This window comes from Neomonachus schauinslandi, chromosome 3 (assembly GCF_002201575.2).
Source record: "Neomonachus schauinslandi chromosome 3, ASM220157v2, whole genome shotgun sequence".
NCBI lineage: Eukaryota > Metazoa > Chordata > Mammalia > Carnivora > Phocidae > Neomonachus > Neomonachus schauinslandi.
In genome coordinates, this window is record NC_058405.1 from 192171566 (window position 1) to 192188774 (window position 17209).

Here is a 17209-nt window from a genome sequence, read left to right on the forward strand (position 1 = left end):
GTAGTGCTGGCTCTTTCTGCTTGTCTTTGGTGGGTGCACAGTTGTCTTTTGGAGCTCCAGGCTTGGCTCGCAGTCACATATCCCCCAATACCAGATTCTGAGAGCAGGGCGAATGGGGGAGGACCCTGCACTGAGCCTGAGCAAGGTGTGAGGTCAGTGGTCCCAGAGGCGGGAGAAGAGCTGGAATGGCCACGAGTTGGGGACACGGAATCTGGATTGTGGACTCCACCCACCAGGCCCAGGAGCATCTATCCACTTGCCCCCAGCCCACGTGGACTTGTTTTCCCCCACTGACAGCCGCCTAACCCAGGAGTCTGCTGGAGATTCTCTTGCTGTGAGGTTCCCTTAGGACCCTGAACCTGTCAGGAAACCTCGCCAGGGATTTCTCCTGATGTGGCTGTGCAGGGTGCAAATACCTCGTCTAATGCCCTGAAGTCCCCCAGGCCAGGGGCCCTCACAAAACCAGACGGGAGCCTCACCCCCAGGGCCAGGAGCAAGTAAGTGTCCACAGGCTCAAAGCTTGGGGAGCTGCATGGGGCTGGCCTCTGGCCACTTCCACAAGGGTATCCAGGCACTGTTAAGCCGAGTGGCCCCGACTGACGACACTGCTGGGGATGACCGGGTCCCCTGGCAGGGCAAGGACCCAGACCCAACATCTCAGGCAGGTCTTAGGGTCTGTGTTAGAACTGCTGTATGAGCAAGGCCCCTCCTCTGGGCCCGCCCTAGTCTGGCGACTGGGGACCCACGGAGGAGGAGGACGAAGCGCTCGTCCGCGAAGCGCTCACCTCGCCAAAGCCTGGGACCAGAGAGCCGCGCCTCCCCGCCAGCGCAGGCCCAGCCGGGCGCGTCCTGAGCGCCCCGGCTCCCCCGCGGGGCCTGGCGCTTTAAGAGCGGTGTTATTTGCATGACCCCGCCCAGGCCCCGCCCAGGCCCGGTGATCGCCCGGCTGGATATTTAAATCGCGGCCGCTGGGGCGGGGCCGGCCCTGAGCGCGGTCCCGCCCGGCGCCTTCCTTCGCGGAGCGGCGACCCGAGCGCGGCCCGGCCGAGCGCGCGGAACCCCACAGACTGCGCGCCGCGCTCCTCGCACCCGGCCCGCCCCCGCCGGCTCCAGCCCCGCACGCGCCGCCAAGCCCTCGGTCCCCGCTGCGTCCCCGCTCCGTCCTCGCTGCGCCCCCACTGCGTCCCCGCTCCGTCCCCGCTGCGTCCCCGCTCCGTCCCCGCTGCGCCCCCGCTGCGCCCCCGCTCCGTCCCCACTCCCGCCCCTCTGTGCTCTGCTGCGTCCTGGCCGCAGATCCCCGGCGATGCAGCGCGCCGCCGCCTGGGCGCTGCTCTTGGCCGCGGCCCTGGGGCTCGGGGTGCGCGGGGTGCGCGGCGCGGTGGCCCTCGCCGACTTCTACCCGTTCGGCGCGGAGCGCGGCGACGCTGTCACCCCCAAGCAGGACGACGGCGGCTCGGGGCTGCGGCCGCTCTCCGTGCCCTTCCCGTTCTTCGGCGCCGAGCACTCCGGACTCTACGTGAGTAACCTCGAGCTGCGGGGACGCCGGGGAGGGCGCTGCGCCCCGCCGCCCCGACTCCCGCCGCCGCCGCCAGCAACTTGGCACCGCGGCGGCCAGAGGTGGAATGAGGACAGCGCTTCCTCCCGCCGGCGGCCAAGGCCCGACAGCGGCCCGCGGGAGAGGCGGGCGGGGGTGGGGTTCGAGCTGCAGTCGGGCCACCTGGGCGAGGGGAGCGCGGCGCGCCCCGGCCGGGTCTCACCCGCCTGGAGCCTGGGCAGCGTGCGCGGACCGCGTCTGCCCCGCGACTGGTCCCCAGCGCGGTGGAGGGGTCCTGGCCCTGTCCTGGTTCTTTCGGGAACAGCGGTGTGGCGGCAGCCACGTGCTTTCCGGGGCCTCGTTTCCCGAGTAGGGCACCTGACCCTTTCAGTTCCTCCCCGGGCCTGCCAAGGTCTCCTCCTCTCTCCTGGCCACTTAGGCCCCGCCCCAGTTGACGCCTAAGGCGCCCTGCCGGGAGGCTGGGACCCCTGCCCCAGGCAGTCAGGGCAGGGCCTGCTTCTCGGCAGACCACCTCTGGGTGTGGCGGTAGCCGGAGTAGTGTCCCTGAGTGGAGTCCCTGAGTAGAGCTCCTGAGTCCAGGAGCCGGTCACTCCCAGGAGTGCGAGCTCTGGGGCCAGGGGCTCAGGACAGCAGGGACTGCTCAGGCTGAAGGACAAGGCCCGGGTGCTGGTCCTGTGTCTGCTGCTCCCAGGGTGGGACCCTGGGCCACAGAGGGCACGAAACATTCTGTCTCATCACTGTCCTGCACCTTCACTGTAGGAGGGCCCCTGGGCACTGGCACCCACCATCCCCGAATGGAGGCTGGGAAAGTGTTGCGCCAGCCTGATGGTACCTCCCTTTACGTCTCACACCGTCACCCCAGGCACGACCTCGGCCATTTTCAGTACCATCCACCACCACTGCCGTCAGCACCGTCCCCCCCGCAGCACCACCCCCTGCATGCCCCCATCCACGCGGCCTCCTGCTCTGTCAGCTCTCTCCTCCCCGCCACCTTCAAGGCCGGCCACCTCCACCACCACTCACATCTTTTGCACTATGGACATCCTCACCCAGCTCTGTCCCAGTGGCCTCCACCAACATCAGGTGCTCCCTCCACCAGTGGCCACGGCACAGCCTGGCCATGGCCTCTCCCCGCACCTGGGCAGCAGCATTTGGTGATGGCAGGGGTGGGAGGGGCAAGCGTCCTCTCTGTAGATGCCACCCTGCTGAGAGTCCCCCTGGGCCAGGGCTGACTTCCAGCAGTACGTGGTGGACAGCGCAGCGCTGTGCTCAGGGGCTGCAGGGGCCAGAGGAGGCCCTTGCATCTTAGAAACGGGACAACTCAGGTTGGCACCATTTTCACAGAACACTGTCAAAAGATTCTGTAAGCATCGGGGCCAGGCTCAGCCTTCCTATCAAAGTCGCAGGTGAAAATATTATTAAAATGGTTGACCCTCTTAATAGCCTCACCAAAAACATCTACCCTTGCCAAAACAACTGGGAGAAATGGCTCTAAGGCGGAAAGATCTACTAGAAAAACAAATCGTTTCATTAGAAACGAACATTATGGCCGCTAACAAAACATATATCTTCATAAAAGCTTTTTCCTGAAACAAAGAGAGTATCGGAAAAACACGTGCCCGTGTGGACACAGTGGGCACGCTGTGCCTTCTCTTTCTTCAGTGAGAAAGACAGTGGAATTCCTGAGGGAGCAGGGCCCGACACCTGCCTGGCAGGACGGTGAGGGCGCTGTGGTCATGCAGGAGCAGGGCAGCGGGTGGGAGGCAGGAGAGAGAAGGGAAGGTATTTGTTCCATAGCACGCAATCTGGCCAGTGCCTCCCGCGCACATCCAGTGCCTGCACCTGGACGATCGGAGGGCAGATGGGGAAACTGAGGCTCAGAATACCAATTCCAGGGCCTTTAGACCACCCTGTCCAGCTGTCTCCTCACCCTTCCATCTCAAACTTAGTGGGACCCAAACAGAAGTCCAGCTTCCTCCCTGGACCCACTGTCGCCTTTTGCTGCCTCCCTCCTTTCCCTTGTCCCTTCATTGTCGAGGCCTTGGAAACACATCCCACTTCCCAGCGTCTGCGCGGTCCCAGCCCTGGGCCTGGCCACCGTCCCCACTCGCCGGGATGCGTGTAGGTGCCTCCTGGCTGGCCTTGGTCTCCTGGCCCTGCCCCTCGAGCCTGCCCGTAGGAGCACTGCCAAATGTGAATGAGATCCTGCCTCTCCTTTCAGCCCTTGCCTGCCCCTGGCCTCGAGGCTGGGTGCTTTGGCCCCCTGCACACCCTCCAGCCCCCTGTGCTCCAGCCACACAGAGCAGGCCACGCTCAGGGGTGGCGCTTGCTATTCCTGCGGCGGGGGACTCTTCCCCAGACATGCAGGTCTCGACAAGGGCCCCCCACGACCCTCCCGAACTCTGTCCCCTGTGCTCGCCCCTGACCCCACCTTGGTTGTTTCCTTGCTTGGTGTCCGCCTCCCGCCTGTGGACCTGTGTGTCCTGCAAGCCACATCAGGATGAACTTGTAGCATGTATTTATGTCTTCTGATAGGAGGCAGTGGACATGGCACCTGTGTGCATGCGTGTGTGTGCACACGTGCGTGCACACAGCAGACGCATTTCCCGGCTCTGTCCGCTCAGGGAAATGGAAGCTACGCTGCCCCATAGCGCTGAGCACTCTCCTGGTGCTCGGCTCCTGGTTGCCAAATGTCAGTCTCCCCAGAAGGAACTAGGGCTCTGTGGAGACGACTCGGCCCAGGCAGGGAAAGTGCAGAAGGAGCTGTAAATGAAGCACATTCGAAGTAAGACGCGCTCCAAGAATGGTCGGGATGTGGCAGGGGGACACAGAGGCCATCAGAGGGGCTCTCTGGCCATACGGGGACAATTGGAGCTTGAAAAGAACGGTAGCAACAGGTTTCCATCCTTTAGATAAAGAGGGAGCCAGGGAGCTCGGCTGGTAGGAGTCAACAGTGATTACACATGTGAATGAGGGAAGCCGTGTGGGCAGCACCGCATCCAACTTCGCTTTCCTGACTCGGGCTCAGCACGTGCGCTTCCAGCACAGAGTGTCCTTGGTCGTGTGTAGAGGTCGTCGTGTCTGCCCCTTGCTCTCAGGCAGCTCAGGAAACGTTGTGTGCAGGCAGACAGACAGACAGAGGAGGGGAGAGCCCGCACCCGGCGCACATCCGAGCGGCGTGTAAGTGTGGATCAAGTAGGAGGACGCTCCTTGCTGTGTTCTTGCAGTTTTTCTATCAAAGCAGAGTGAATGCCTGAATGTTCTCCTGCTGAGAAGAGCCTTCTGTGTGTGCTGCCCAGCGCACCTGGACGCACACCCGGCCCCCGGGAGGCCAGCCTGGCCAGCTGGGAACGACTCCGGGGTTCCCGCCCCTTAGCATGAAGCCAGAACTTTGGAGCTAGACGCGAGCAGCTTGCCAAACCCTGTCCCTCCACACAACTCACCATCAGAACCTGGTGCATTCATTCTGCATCGACGTGTTCATTCATTCATTCCACATCCTCAACCAAGCCCTTGCACTGAGGCAAGAAATAGCAGCGGTGTTTTGGTTTTAGTAGTAAAATCATTTCTGGGAGCACCTGGGGGGCTCCGTCAGTTAAGCGTCCGACTCTTGGTTTCAGTTCAGGTCATGATCTCAGGGTCACGGGATCGAGCCGCACACTGGATTCTGTGCTCAGCGTGGAGTTGGCTTGAGACTCTCTCCCTTCTCCCTCTGCCCCTCCTCCCCTCTAAAACAAACTCACTTCTATTTTGTTCACTGTGCTGTCCCAGCTTCCAGAAGAGAGCTAGCTCCTGGAAGCTGCTCTGCCGATGTCTGTTGTTCGTTTTCTGATCAGTGGGTTGATACATCCATAATCCCACCGTCCAAAAATAAGCACTTTCAGCATTTTGCTGAAATTCTTCTTGATCTGTTTTCAAGCATACTTAGGGTCCTACAAGACAAATCTGGGGCTGCCACTTCATACAATTCCTATTTCCCGTATTTCTTTCACTATTTTATGCCATGAGCATTCCCCATGCCTTAAACTTAGAAACATGCTTTCTGGGGACGGTCTAATATTCCATCCTGTGGCTCGATCATGATTATTTGAATGGGTTGCTCCATTGACTGTTGACTGAGTTGGTGGTCTCAGTGGTCCCCATGAATTAATGATAGGTGAACCCTATCCATGCCTTTACACGGGGCTCCCGTCCTTTCCTTATAATAAATTCCTCCAAGTGGGATGACTGGGTCTGAAGGAATGCATCTCCCTACTGCCCCCTGCCACCCAGAAGGGCATCCTCATTGGCACCCTCCTCTCCTGGCCCCCGGGGATGCTGCTCCTATGGGTCAGTGAGCAGGCAGGGGGGAAGGTAACAGGCTGGTTTCTCCCCATCCCTCGTCTCGGGGGCGGGGAGGGCAGCCTTAGAGCCTCAACATCCATAAACTGGTTCTTTACAAAGTGAGGCGAGTCGTTCACTAAACACCTACTGTGTGCGTAGCCACTGCCCTGCTCCCCAGCCCCAGGACTCAGCTGAGACACAAGTCTGAACTGCGCAGGCTGAGTGCAGGTGGGAGGAGTGGGAACGGGACAGGGTCCAGGCTTGGGTCCCTGACCCCAAACCCTCCGCGCAGCAGAGCAGCCCGGGACCACACTGTCCTCCGAGCTGGTCCGGGGGTAGACCAAAGCCAGCACAGTCCCTCAGACCCTTGTAGGCTACTCTGGTCAGAGGGAGCATGGGCACAGGCAGCTTCAGAGGCTTGCTGGGGACGGGGTCTGGGATGAAGCTGGGGCCCAAGGAGTGACTACTGTCCCCAGAAGAGGGACTGGCAGGGCGAGAGTCTGGGTGTATGTGGGGAGCAGGGACACGCCAGGTTTGCATTTGGGGTGCATCTCGACTGTGGTAGCTATGGGATGTCAGCGGACCCCACAGGGGTTGCAGGGGTGCAGGGTGGCCGAAAGGAGACACCTCTGTCTGAGGACCAGGCCGAGGGGCAGCAAGGTCTCAGGAGAGGCAGGAAGGCAGCGGCTCAGGCTGGTGATGGGCGCAGAGGAGGAAATGGGTGCCCAGGGGCTGTGGGACTGTATCGCCCGGGGAGGCACGTCCAGGGGCCCTGGGGAGCTGGGCTCCGGGCCTGAAGGGACACCTGGTCGTGGTGGACCCCAGGAGAGGCAGAGAGGTGGCTTTGCCGGGGGTGGGGGTGGGGGGAGTTGCCTTCTACACAGGAAGGAGAGAGAAGAGCACAGCAGGGACAGGACGAGGGACGAGGAGGCACAGGTGCTGGGACACCGGAGAGGCAGGCCCTGCGGGTGGGGCGGCGGGCAGCGCGCCAACGGGAGACCAGAGGGTGGCCGCAGGGAGCCTCTGGAGGAGGGCCGTGGAGGGGGAGGACACCGCAGGAAGTACAGCTGGGGCTCCCAGCCCAGGAGGGCTTGGCCTGGGCGGGAGGGAGGGGCAACTCCTCCAACGCTGAGGTCCGCCTGCCCCTCAGCCCCGTCTTCCAGGGGAACCCCCCCTCCAGCCCCCTAGCCCAGGGAGGGGGGGCGGGCCCCGTTCTCTGCTCTTCCCGAGGAAGTGGGCCCTGAGGGTGGCTCCCCTGCTCCCCATCTGCTGGGGTCCTCCTCCTGCAGCCCCTGCAGCCCCGCTCTAGCTCTCTCCCAGCGCTCAGCCAAGGGCCATCCTCCCCTCCTTCCCCGGCTGGGTGTGCGGCAACTTCTGGCTCTCCAGGGCTCAGACCCGCCTGGCCTGTGAGCCCCAGGGGCCCTGCCCCCTCGCTGCCCCGTAAGCCGGACTCCAGCCCCCAACTGTGCCGTGGGAGGAATCCTAATTACCCAGAAAGCCGCCAGGAAATAAAAAACATGCCTACATTTTTCAAAACAAGCTTATAAAAGGCCTCAGGGGCTTTATTGTTTTATTCTTGGCAGAGAAGTCAAAGCAGGAACCAAGGCCCCGCCCTTTTGGATATGCTGTTTGCAGAGCTGGGGTGCTGTGGCCTCGGGGTCCCTGGCTCCCCTCCAGGCCTGCACGGCCCCACTCAGAGCAGCCCCTCCATCCAGCAAGGGTGGCACCAGCGAGCCCTTGAGCTCCCGGCTCCGGGACCGGCCAGACACACGTCACATACTTTGGGCTGGAAGTTGCCTCCGAGAGACTCTCCAGGACATTTCCGCTCTTTCCTGGTTTTATCCAAGTCGGAAATGCCACCAGTGCCGTCCCTCTGTGCTTCTCCTGAACCAGTGGGGGGCCGGCCTGGGCCTGCAGGAAAGGTGTGGGCGCCCTCTGGCCAGCCCCCACGCCACACTGCACACACGCACACACTCGCCACACACACCCTCCTACACACATACATATACGCACTCATATGCACACACACCACACACACCCTCCTACACAGGCACACACATACCCTTGTACACACACATTTGTACACACATACACGCTTACACGTGTGCACTCACACACACTCGTACACACAGGCACACACGAGCACACATGCACGCAGGCGCTGCTCCTCCCCCCAGGGCCTCCCTGCAGTTCACAGAGTCGCTGCAACTTCCTGTAGCGTGGGGCGGCTTCGGGGCCGCCCCAGGGACGCTGACCAGCAGCTCCCTTCCCAGGACCGTTGGCCTGCTCACGCGGATGGGAACAGCCCCTCCGCGGACTGACCGCGGGCCTCTGGCGCCCGCCCGGCAGAGAAGGGTGCAGGCAGGGTGTGGAGGGTGCAACTGCCGGCCGCCCACCCCTGCTCTCAGTTCTGCCCACCACACGGCCGCACGAGGCAGCCTGTGTACGAGTCCCCCCCGGGGCTGGGACACCCAGGGGCAGCCTGGTTCCGGCAGCCGGTCCTTGCACAGGAGAGAGGCAGCATCTGTGTGGGAGAGGCCTGGCTTGGGGAGACCACAGGGTGGCCACAGGGAGGCTCTGGCCAGGGGCGTCGACGGGGAGGGCCCAGGAGGACAAATCAGCAGGTCCTCCTTCCTCTCTGCTCCTGGGGTCTCCCTGCATTTTCGTGAGAGCCCCAAAGGGCTGGGTGGGTCCCCCACACAGGCCTCAGGTCCTCATGGCCAGCCGGTGCAGGGTGGATGCTCTGGGCCCGGGGGCCCAGCAAACACCCAGGACCACGGTCAGGGTTCTGGGAAGTCAGTGGCTAAACAGCATGTGGGTGGATCCTCACTCCTCTAAGTCCCAGATGGGGATTAAAGCTACCTTGTTCAGCTAGGACATTCACCTGTCACAGGGGGCGCGTCTGACCGGGAGTCCGGCTCTAATCCTCCCTCCTCAGTCTCCGCATCACATGTTTTATAAAGTACTACTGCACGTAGACAAATACTATAAAGCTGGTATTTCGCGAAGTGGCATTTGCCCTGCCCTGAAGGAGGAGGGGGCCCTGGTGGGGGATGGGCAGGGCCACCACATGGATCCCCTCACCCCCCAGCTCCCCGCTCTGGGTCTGTGGCACCCAACCCTCCGGTCCAGCTTGCCCACTCCCCCAACCCCCACCGGATGTGCAGATGTTCTCATCTGGATGAAGAAAGCCCAGTGGGGTTCCTGTCCAGGTGAGAGCGCCTGCCGGCAGCCTGCTCACACAAGCCGGGGCCCCCACCGCCTTCTCGGCTGTGGTCCTGGCCCCAGCCCTGCCCTGGCAGGGAAACAGGGCCGGCTTGTTCTGCCTCCTTCCTGGCCCTAGGCTCTAGGCCCACACCCCCAGGGCGGGGAGGGCAGCGGCAGTCTGGGATGGGGGCAGGCCGGAGGCCTCTGCACACACCACACACAGCTGGGGGCTGGACTTGACTTCAAAGGAGGAGAAAAACTCAACGGTCTGCCTGCAGGAGCCACAGTGGGGAGCAGGCCAGCTAAGGGATGCGGGGAGGGCAGCACAGGCTGGTCCCACCGGCAGGTGACCCATGCCACCTACAGCTCCAGCCCAAGCCCTGGGGCCCCCACTGCCTGGTCTCTGCCGCTCCCATCCACAGGTGCCTTTTCCACCTGTGACTTCTCACCCTTAACTCTTTTCCTAAACACATGCAGAAGAGGAGACCCATGAAATGTGCCGCAAAGGGACAAATGCAGCGCAAGCTTCAGTGGACCCACCAACAAGTTACAGCGGCCCCTAGCCCCTCCGTGCCCCTCATGATGACACCCTGGCCCCGCTTCACCGCCCTCCCAGCACGCATCCCTAAGATCGTTTGCAAACTCCATCTGATGGAAGCACGGGGAGTCCATTCTCTTGCACCTGCCTCCTTTGCCCCAGATTGTGTTTAGGGCCGCCCACCTGTGTTTGGGGTAGCATCTTAGTTCATCTCTGCTGTTTAATTATGTGAAGAGACAACAATTGCTTGACTGTGGTGGACATTTGGAGTTCCTAGTTTTAGACTCTTCTTAACAATGCTGTGTGTGAAAATTCCGGAACATGTATCTGGGTATCCTCAGTGCACATTTGTATGGAGTGAGACCGCCGGGCCGTGGGGTGCACCTGTCTTCAGCTGTAGTAGACCCGGCGGCCTGTGGGTGCTCCCGCTGCACCACACCCCGGCCAGCACTTGTACCCGCCTGGTGGTTGTATACTGGCCTGTTAACATGGTTTTAACTTCCTTTTTTATCAGTGAGACTGAACACTTGTATGTTGTTGAACACATCTTGTATGTGTTCGCCGACCATTGGATTTTCTCGTTCGTAGAGTCCTTCCCCTCTTGTCTGTGTTACCTTTTTCCTGTTGATCTGTGGGAGTTCTTGACACACCCAGGTCACAAACACTGTAAATTTCTCTTCCCGTTCTGTGCCTTATTTCACTCTCTTTAATGGCATCGTTGGGTGAATAGACGTTCTTAATTTTAATATAATAAAATGTGTCCGTCTTTGTTTTTGTGGTTAGAGGGTTTTGTGCCTTATTTCAAAAATCACCCCCAAAAGTCAGGAATATATTCTCCAACAGTGTTATTGCTGAATTGTTCTGTCATTCACAATGAGGTGTCGAACACACCTGGAGCTGGGCTCTGTGTGTGGCAGGAGATCCAAAGTACAGGGTCCCGGCTCAGGAAAGAAGCGCGCTGCTCCACAGCGCCCCTGCTGTCTGAACGAGTGTCCTGCGTGGGGGTTGGCTCCCGGCTCTCCAGGGCGGGGGCATCATGGGCGATCTCCGGGTCTGTCACAGCAAGCCCATCTGTCCTGTTCTTCTCAAGAGGACCTCCGTCATTCTTGGCATTGCATTTTCGTATAAAATTTGGAATTGGCTTATCGAGTTACACGCATACACAGACACACACTTGTTGGGATATTTTTGAGACTGCATTGAATATATAGATGCATGTGGGAGAATGGGTATCTTTACAACATTGAGTCATGCAATCCAGGAACATTGTGTGCTTCTATGTTTATTGAGGTTGTCTTTAATGTTTCCAATCAAGTTTTAGAATTGATTTTAGAGAAGTCTTGTGCATCTTTTTAAAAATTTATTCTGAAGTACTTGATATTTTTATACTGTTGTTAATGGTGTCTTTAATTTCTACTTATTGCTGGTATGTAGATTCACAGTTGATTATTTTTACATTTTCTAATTTTATATTTAACAACCAAACCAAGCACCTTACTAGTTTTACTAAATTATCTGGGGATTCTTCCAGATTTTCTACAACCACGTTCATATTTCACGCAACTCACGGCAGCTGTGTTCCTCTCTGTCGAATCTTTTTACTTTTTGATTCATTTTTTTGCCTTGCTGTGTTAGCTCAGGTCTCCACTGCATTGTCTAGTGGAAATGGTGTTAGCAGGATCCTTATCTTGTTCCCAATCTCAAAAAGAAACTTCCATATTTCATCATTAAACACGACGTTTGTTCTTGTTTATTTTGAAGACACCCTTGATCAGATTAAGGGTGTTCCCTTATATTCCTAGTATTCTGAGAGTTTCTATCACAAGTGGATGTTGACTTTTATTAAATGCCATCTCTATATCTAGTAAGGTGATCATGTGATTTTCTCCCTTAATCTGTTAAATTGATTATTTAAACTGATTAAATTAATGGTTTTCTAATGTAAAACCTAGCTTGTATTCCTCACAAAAATCCAACTTGGCGGGACGCCTGGGTAGCTCAGTCAGTTAAGTGTCTGCCTTCGGCTCAGGTCCTGATCCCAGAGTCCTGGGATCAAGTCGTGCGTCGGGCTCCCTGCTCAGCAGAGAGCCTGCTTCTCCCTCTGCCTGCCGCTCCCCCGTTTGTGCTCTCTTGCTCTGACAAATAAATGAATAAAATCTTTAAAAAAAAAATCCAACTTCGGGGGGCACTTGGGTGGCTCAGTTGGTTGAGCATCTGACTCTTTTTTTTTTTTTTTTTAAAGATTTTATTTATTTATTCATGAGAGATAGAGAGAGAGAGGCAGAGGCAGAGGGAGAAGCAGGCTCCCTGCGGAACAAGGAGCCCGATGCGGGACTCGATCCCAGGACCCTGGGATCATGACCTGAGCTGAAGGCAGACACTTAACCGACTGAGCCACCCAGGCGTCCCGAGCATCTGACTCTTGGTTTCGGTTCAGGTCATGATCTCAGGGTCAGGAGACTGAGTCCCGCTGCAGGGTCCATGCTCAGCGTGGCATCTTCTTAAGACCTTAAGACTCTTTCTCCCTCTCCTTCTGCCCCTCCCCCTGTTTATGCACTCTGTCTCTCTCTCTCTCATTCTCTCTGTCTCTCTAAAATAAATAAATAAATCTTCTTTAAAAATCCAACTTGGTAGTGATGAATTGTTTCTCCTATTTATATATTGCTGGATTGTTTGCTAATCAGTTTGAAGATTGTGGCAACTTTTGGCGTCAGTGAGATTGGCCTGCTGTCCATCCAGGTACTGGCCTTGTTGATCTGAGTATCACGACTGTGTCAGTCTCGTGAAATGAGTTCCTCTAGTCAGAAGGGCTGATGTATTTCTGGAGTTTTTCCTTACATGTTTGCTGGAACTCACTGGTGGTGCCATCTGGAGCTAGAGTTTCCCTGGGAGAGTTTGTGCCAATTCAATGTCTTCAATCGTTATACAAAAAAAATAGGTTTTCTCATTCTCCTCACATTTGGTAAGTTGTGTTTTTCTAGGAAAATTTCCAATTTATGTACAATTTCAAGGTCGTTATAACATGAAACTGTGGAGGTCTGGGATTTGCTGTGCCCTCCTCCCTGGCTCATGTTAGCCTGTTACGGATTTGGGGTTGCTGGCCGGAGACCCCAGACTCCTGGTTTGGAAGCACAGATGCCGCACCTCGCGGCGCAGCAGGCAGCGAAGTCCAGTGTCTGCATCGGAGCCCCTTGCTCCCCAAGTCCCACGGGGCACAGAGGGGCCCCCCGCTGTGGGCGTGTGTCACGGCCAAGAAACACTGAGCTTGGGGAAACCTGCCCTCTGTCCACAAGGGACACAACACTCGATCCCTCAGGGCTGATCTCTGCAAACACAGCCCTGAGATACAGCCCCGGGAGAGCAGACCGAGCTTGCATTCTTGGCATTCCCAGCAAAAACACGCCAGGCACTCAGGACGCATGGCAGATTGCCTCTCCCCACAATCCACCTCCTCGGCCCCACGTGTTCTTGGCCAAACTCAAATTTTCACATGGCTCTGCCATTCCATCCGTCACTCCGATTAGTCAGACCGCAGAGGCCAGGACCAAATCGGTGTGATTGGGCTCACAATGCATTTAACTAAGGCTACTACACGCCGGGCTCTGAGCAGTGACAGGCTGTCCCACAGTGGGGACCTCTGCCTGGCCCCCAAGTCGCAGGTGCAGCCAGCCGCGCACCAGTCCCAGAGAGGCCAGGGGCTGTTATTTCAGCCAGGATGTCGCCTAAGGCCAGGCTATTGTCCATCGTGACCCCCACGAGGAGTTCAGACTGCCCTGCTAATCTCTGACGCCACCACCGATAATTACAGAGGCGGTAAATGGGCCAAATCGGTGACTCCCATTAGGGCGACCCTCTCACCCTGCTTTACCGGGAAGCTTCTGGGTCTCAGCACTGGAAGGCCCAGGAGCCCCCTTGGTCTCAGGCGGATGGGGATGGTTGACCCCCTCATCTCCACCCCCTTGGACGGACATTCCGTGGCTCACCCTCGCCCCACACACAGACATACGACCCGAGAGGCACAGACCCCTCGGGTTTGAGATTTGACACTGATGTGGATCTCTGCCACACGGTCCGACTGCGGTCTGTGGGCCGTGTCCCGGAACATTTGCTGCCGTGTTCAGCACACAGAGCATAACCCAAGGCCAGGCGTGAACTCGTGTTGGAAAGACCGAAACGAGGCTGAGCCCTCTCTGTGTTTACACATTTTTGTGTCAGCAGAACCATTTGTGATTGGCTGTGTCCCGGGGCCTTTTCCATTTTTCTAGCACACAAACAGGGATGCAAACCCAGCACAGGGCAGGTGGCCCCCACACGTGCTGCCTGGCACAGGGAGGCCACGGGGGATTTGCCAGGGGCTGGACCAGGGGTGAAGAACCATCACGCTTCCCGATGCCCGAACCCCCAGGTCTGAGGTGGTCCCTGCCCAGTGCTGGGTGGGTCGCTCCCTCCACAGCCTGCCCGACCCTAGTGCTCACCTTCTCCCCACTCCCCTACTCACACACCGACCTCTCACCTGCAGGGTTTAGGAGCAAAAGCAACAGGGGCATTCGAGTGAAATTTATACAGACCCATTACAGCCCCCACTTTGGCCCCTGTGGACCACCAGAGATGACAGTGAACAGCGTACTCAACCAAGTGACCCATGTCTCCATGACTGAGGAGCGTGCTGGTCCAACAAGCAAATCCAGCTGGCTGAGCCAGAGTTTCGTTCGAACCCGGAGGCCCCTCTCGGCCGGGCTGCCCCTGGGGCTGGCCTGTGCTGTTCTTAGGGGACAGGGAGGTGCGCCGTCGTGCCCAGAAACAATGCGGAACCCCCAGCGCTCAGCATAGGCCTGCACGACCCTGTATCAGTCTCCTCCCTTTTGCCCTGGTCATTACCGAAGGACAGCCAAGAGGAGGCGAATCCTGGCTGGGGACGGCCACATTCAGTGAGCAAGCTGCCTGGCCGGTACGCAGAGCGGGGCCACGGGCGGCAGAGGCAGAGGTCTCTGGGGTGGAGTTTGGGGAGGCTGATCCAGGGCTCGGCGATGCCAGGTGCCAGTGGACGGTGGAGAGCGTGGAACGGTCACTGGACACTTGTACTACTGCGCGGTGGCCCGTGACATAGAGGGAGGGTCTCTACCAGGCACGGATGACCCAGAAAATCACTGTAGTGATACGGTGGAGTGCTGGTCAGGCTGCAATCAGCAGTATCGGCAGCTGGGCCTTGCAGGGGTCGGGGGTCCTTCCCAGCTTCCACGGGAGACAAGCCTGGGGGGCGGTAGGAGCTTCCGCACCAGCAACACCCAGGCCTTTCCTTCCGCCGGGTGCTGGCGGTGGCTGGGGTGCCATCTCTGGAAAAGGAGGGGTTCCCAGAGGCAGCATCTGCCTGGGAGAGGCCTCCACCAGTGGCCTGGTCCCCATCGGTCCCATCGGAGAACGCCCCTCCCGTGGGCCCCTCCGAGAGTGACCCAGACTGCACCCAGTGGCCGCAGTGCGTGCGCAGGCTCGCAGGCCCCAAGCATGGGCTGTGCCCTTCCGGGAGGCAGACCGATGGCAGCTGGGAGCTGGCAGGCTTTTTCAGCATCGGCTTTCTGGCGGGAGGGCTGTGTCCATACTGAGCTCTGAGCGGCCGCGGGCAGGGCGAGCAGTGCCCCCCGTGCCCGGCAGACCGGCGGCCCAGAAAGGACAGCCCAGGAACCCAGCCCAAGGTCTGTTTGCGTATCGCCCTTGAGCTAAGAATGTTGTTGATATTTTTAAAGGGCTATAAAAACAAAAACAAAAGAACAAAGAAGAGTATGTGATGGAGACCGTATGTGGTCCCCAGAGCCAAACATATTTATTATCTGGCCCTTCACGGAACAGTCTGCTGACCCTCAACTAGACCAAAGGTCAGTAAAAACCGGGCGTGTCTAGTCAAGAGTCCCTTCTCGGCCCGGAGCACTGGCTGACCTTTCCACAGGCTACCCCGTTGGAGCTGGGGCTGCTCCTGGGGCTGGGGCTCCTGGGGACGGCATCGGGCTCCAGCTAGGCTGGACCATCAGCAAACCAGGCAGGTTTCCAGGGACGCTCAGGGGACCCTCTGTGACCGCAGGGCCCCCTGAGCCAACGGCTTGACTTGGGACACTGGAGTGAAGGATGAGGTCCCCCAAAAGGGTAGCTGCCATTTTTTACATAAAACCAAGATGACTTAGTGTCTGTGCTGTTTCTATTTGGCCACCCACCCTGTTGGGCCCTTCCCTGGTTACTGGTCAAGTTCAAGTTGACCCACCCCAAATGGGGATATTGGGCCAGAGTCATAAGACCCCCATGCATCACCCTGGCTTCTGCAAGCTCTCCGCTGGGCCCTGCGTCAGGCAGGGGGTGTTGCTGCCCTGGAGACGCCTCGAGGGCCTGGTGACTCCTGGACTCCCCCAGTTTCTGCAGAAGAGCCTGGAGGCAGGGCTGTGGTTCTCTCTTATCTCTCAAGTGCAGCAATCCCCAGAAGGAGAGGCCCCAACACTTCCCGGCAGAATGGCAGGCAACAATGACACACTCAGACCCCACCCACGAGGTCCCTTAAGCTTCCTGTCCCCACGGCAACCTTGTCTTCCCCTTACAGGAGCGCTGCGCATGAGTCAGGGGACCATGTTCTCTGCCTCGGGGGGCCCAAGGAGTGGGGTGGCATGCACAGGGGAGGCCACCCTCTTGTGGAGCCTTTAGCTCCAGGCTGATGCCCGCGCCCCAGCCTTGCTCGCTCCCTCCCTCCTTCCACTTAGATGTAATTCACATACCATACAATTCACTCTTACAACTCAACGGCTTTTCATGTATTTAGAATCGTAATTCATCACCACAATTTTAGAACATTCTCCTTACCTCCAGAAGAAACCCTGTACCCCTCAGTTGTCATTCTCCAGCCCCCCAATTCTGCCCCGACCTAGGCAATCACTAATCTACTTTCTATTTCTATTAATTTGCCTATTCTGTACATTTCATATAAATGGAATCATATAGTTTATAGTGTCTGGTTTCTCTCACTTAAGGTAACATTTTCAAAGTTCATGCATGTTGTGGCGTGTTCCAGTCCTTTTTACGGATGACTAATATTCCACTTATCTTTACCCATTGATTAGTTCATGGACACAGGCATTGGCCCACTCTTTGGCTATTGTGAATAATGCTGTAGTGAACATTTGTGTGCAGGTTTCCTTGTGGACATGTTTTCGGTTCTCTCAGCTGTGTGTGGATATACCCCTACCATGGAATGGTAGATGCACAGAGTTATGCTCTGTTTAACCACCTGAGGACCTGCCAGACTTTTCCAAAGTGGCTGTACCATTTTATATCCCCCTAAGAGTGTATCCGGGCTCCGGTGTCTTTACATCCTCTCCAACACCTGTTATTGCCCATCTGTTTTCATTCCAGCCATCCTAGTGGGTATGACATGGTATCCAGCTACGGTTTTGGTTTGCATTTCCCTGATGGTTAATGATGCTGAGCATCTTTTCATGTTATTTGTATAGCTTTTTGAAGAAATGCCTATTCACTATTCAACTTTGCCCATTTTTTATTGTTATTTTTTTTAGAAGAGTTTTAAGTTCACAGCAAAACTAAGAGGAAGATAC

The 17209-nt window shown here is 57.7% G+C and overlaps 1 protein-coding gene across 1 annotated transcript in view; it reads left to right on the forward strand.

Annotated features, from left to right (window-relative positions):
• Positions 1–1303: 1303 nt before the first annotated feature.
• The window catches only part of SNED1 (sushi, nidogen and EGF like domains 1), an 81502-nt gene continuing 65596 nt past the window's right edge, over positions 1304–17209 (forward strand). The window contains exon 1 of the mRNA XM_044913636.1: positions 1304–1516. Within this exon, the coding sequence (XP_044769571.1) occupies positions 1304–1516 (213 nt within the window). The remainder of the gene's footprint in view (positions 1517–17209) is intronic.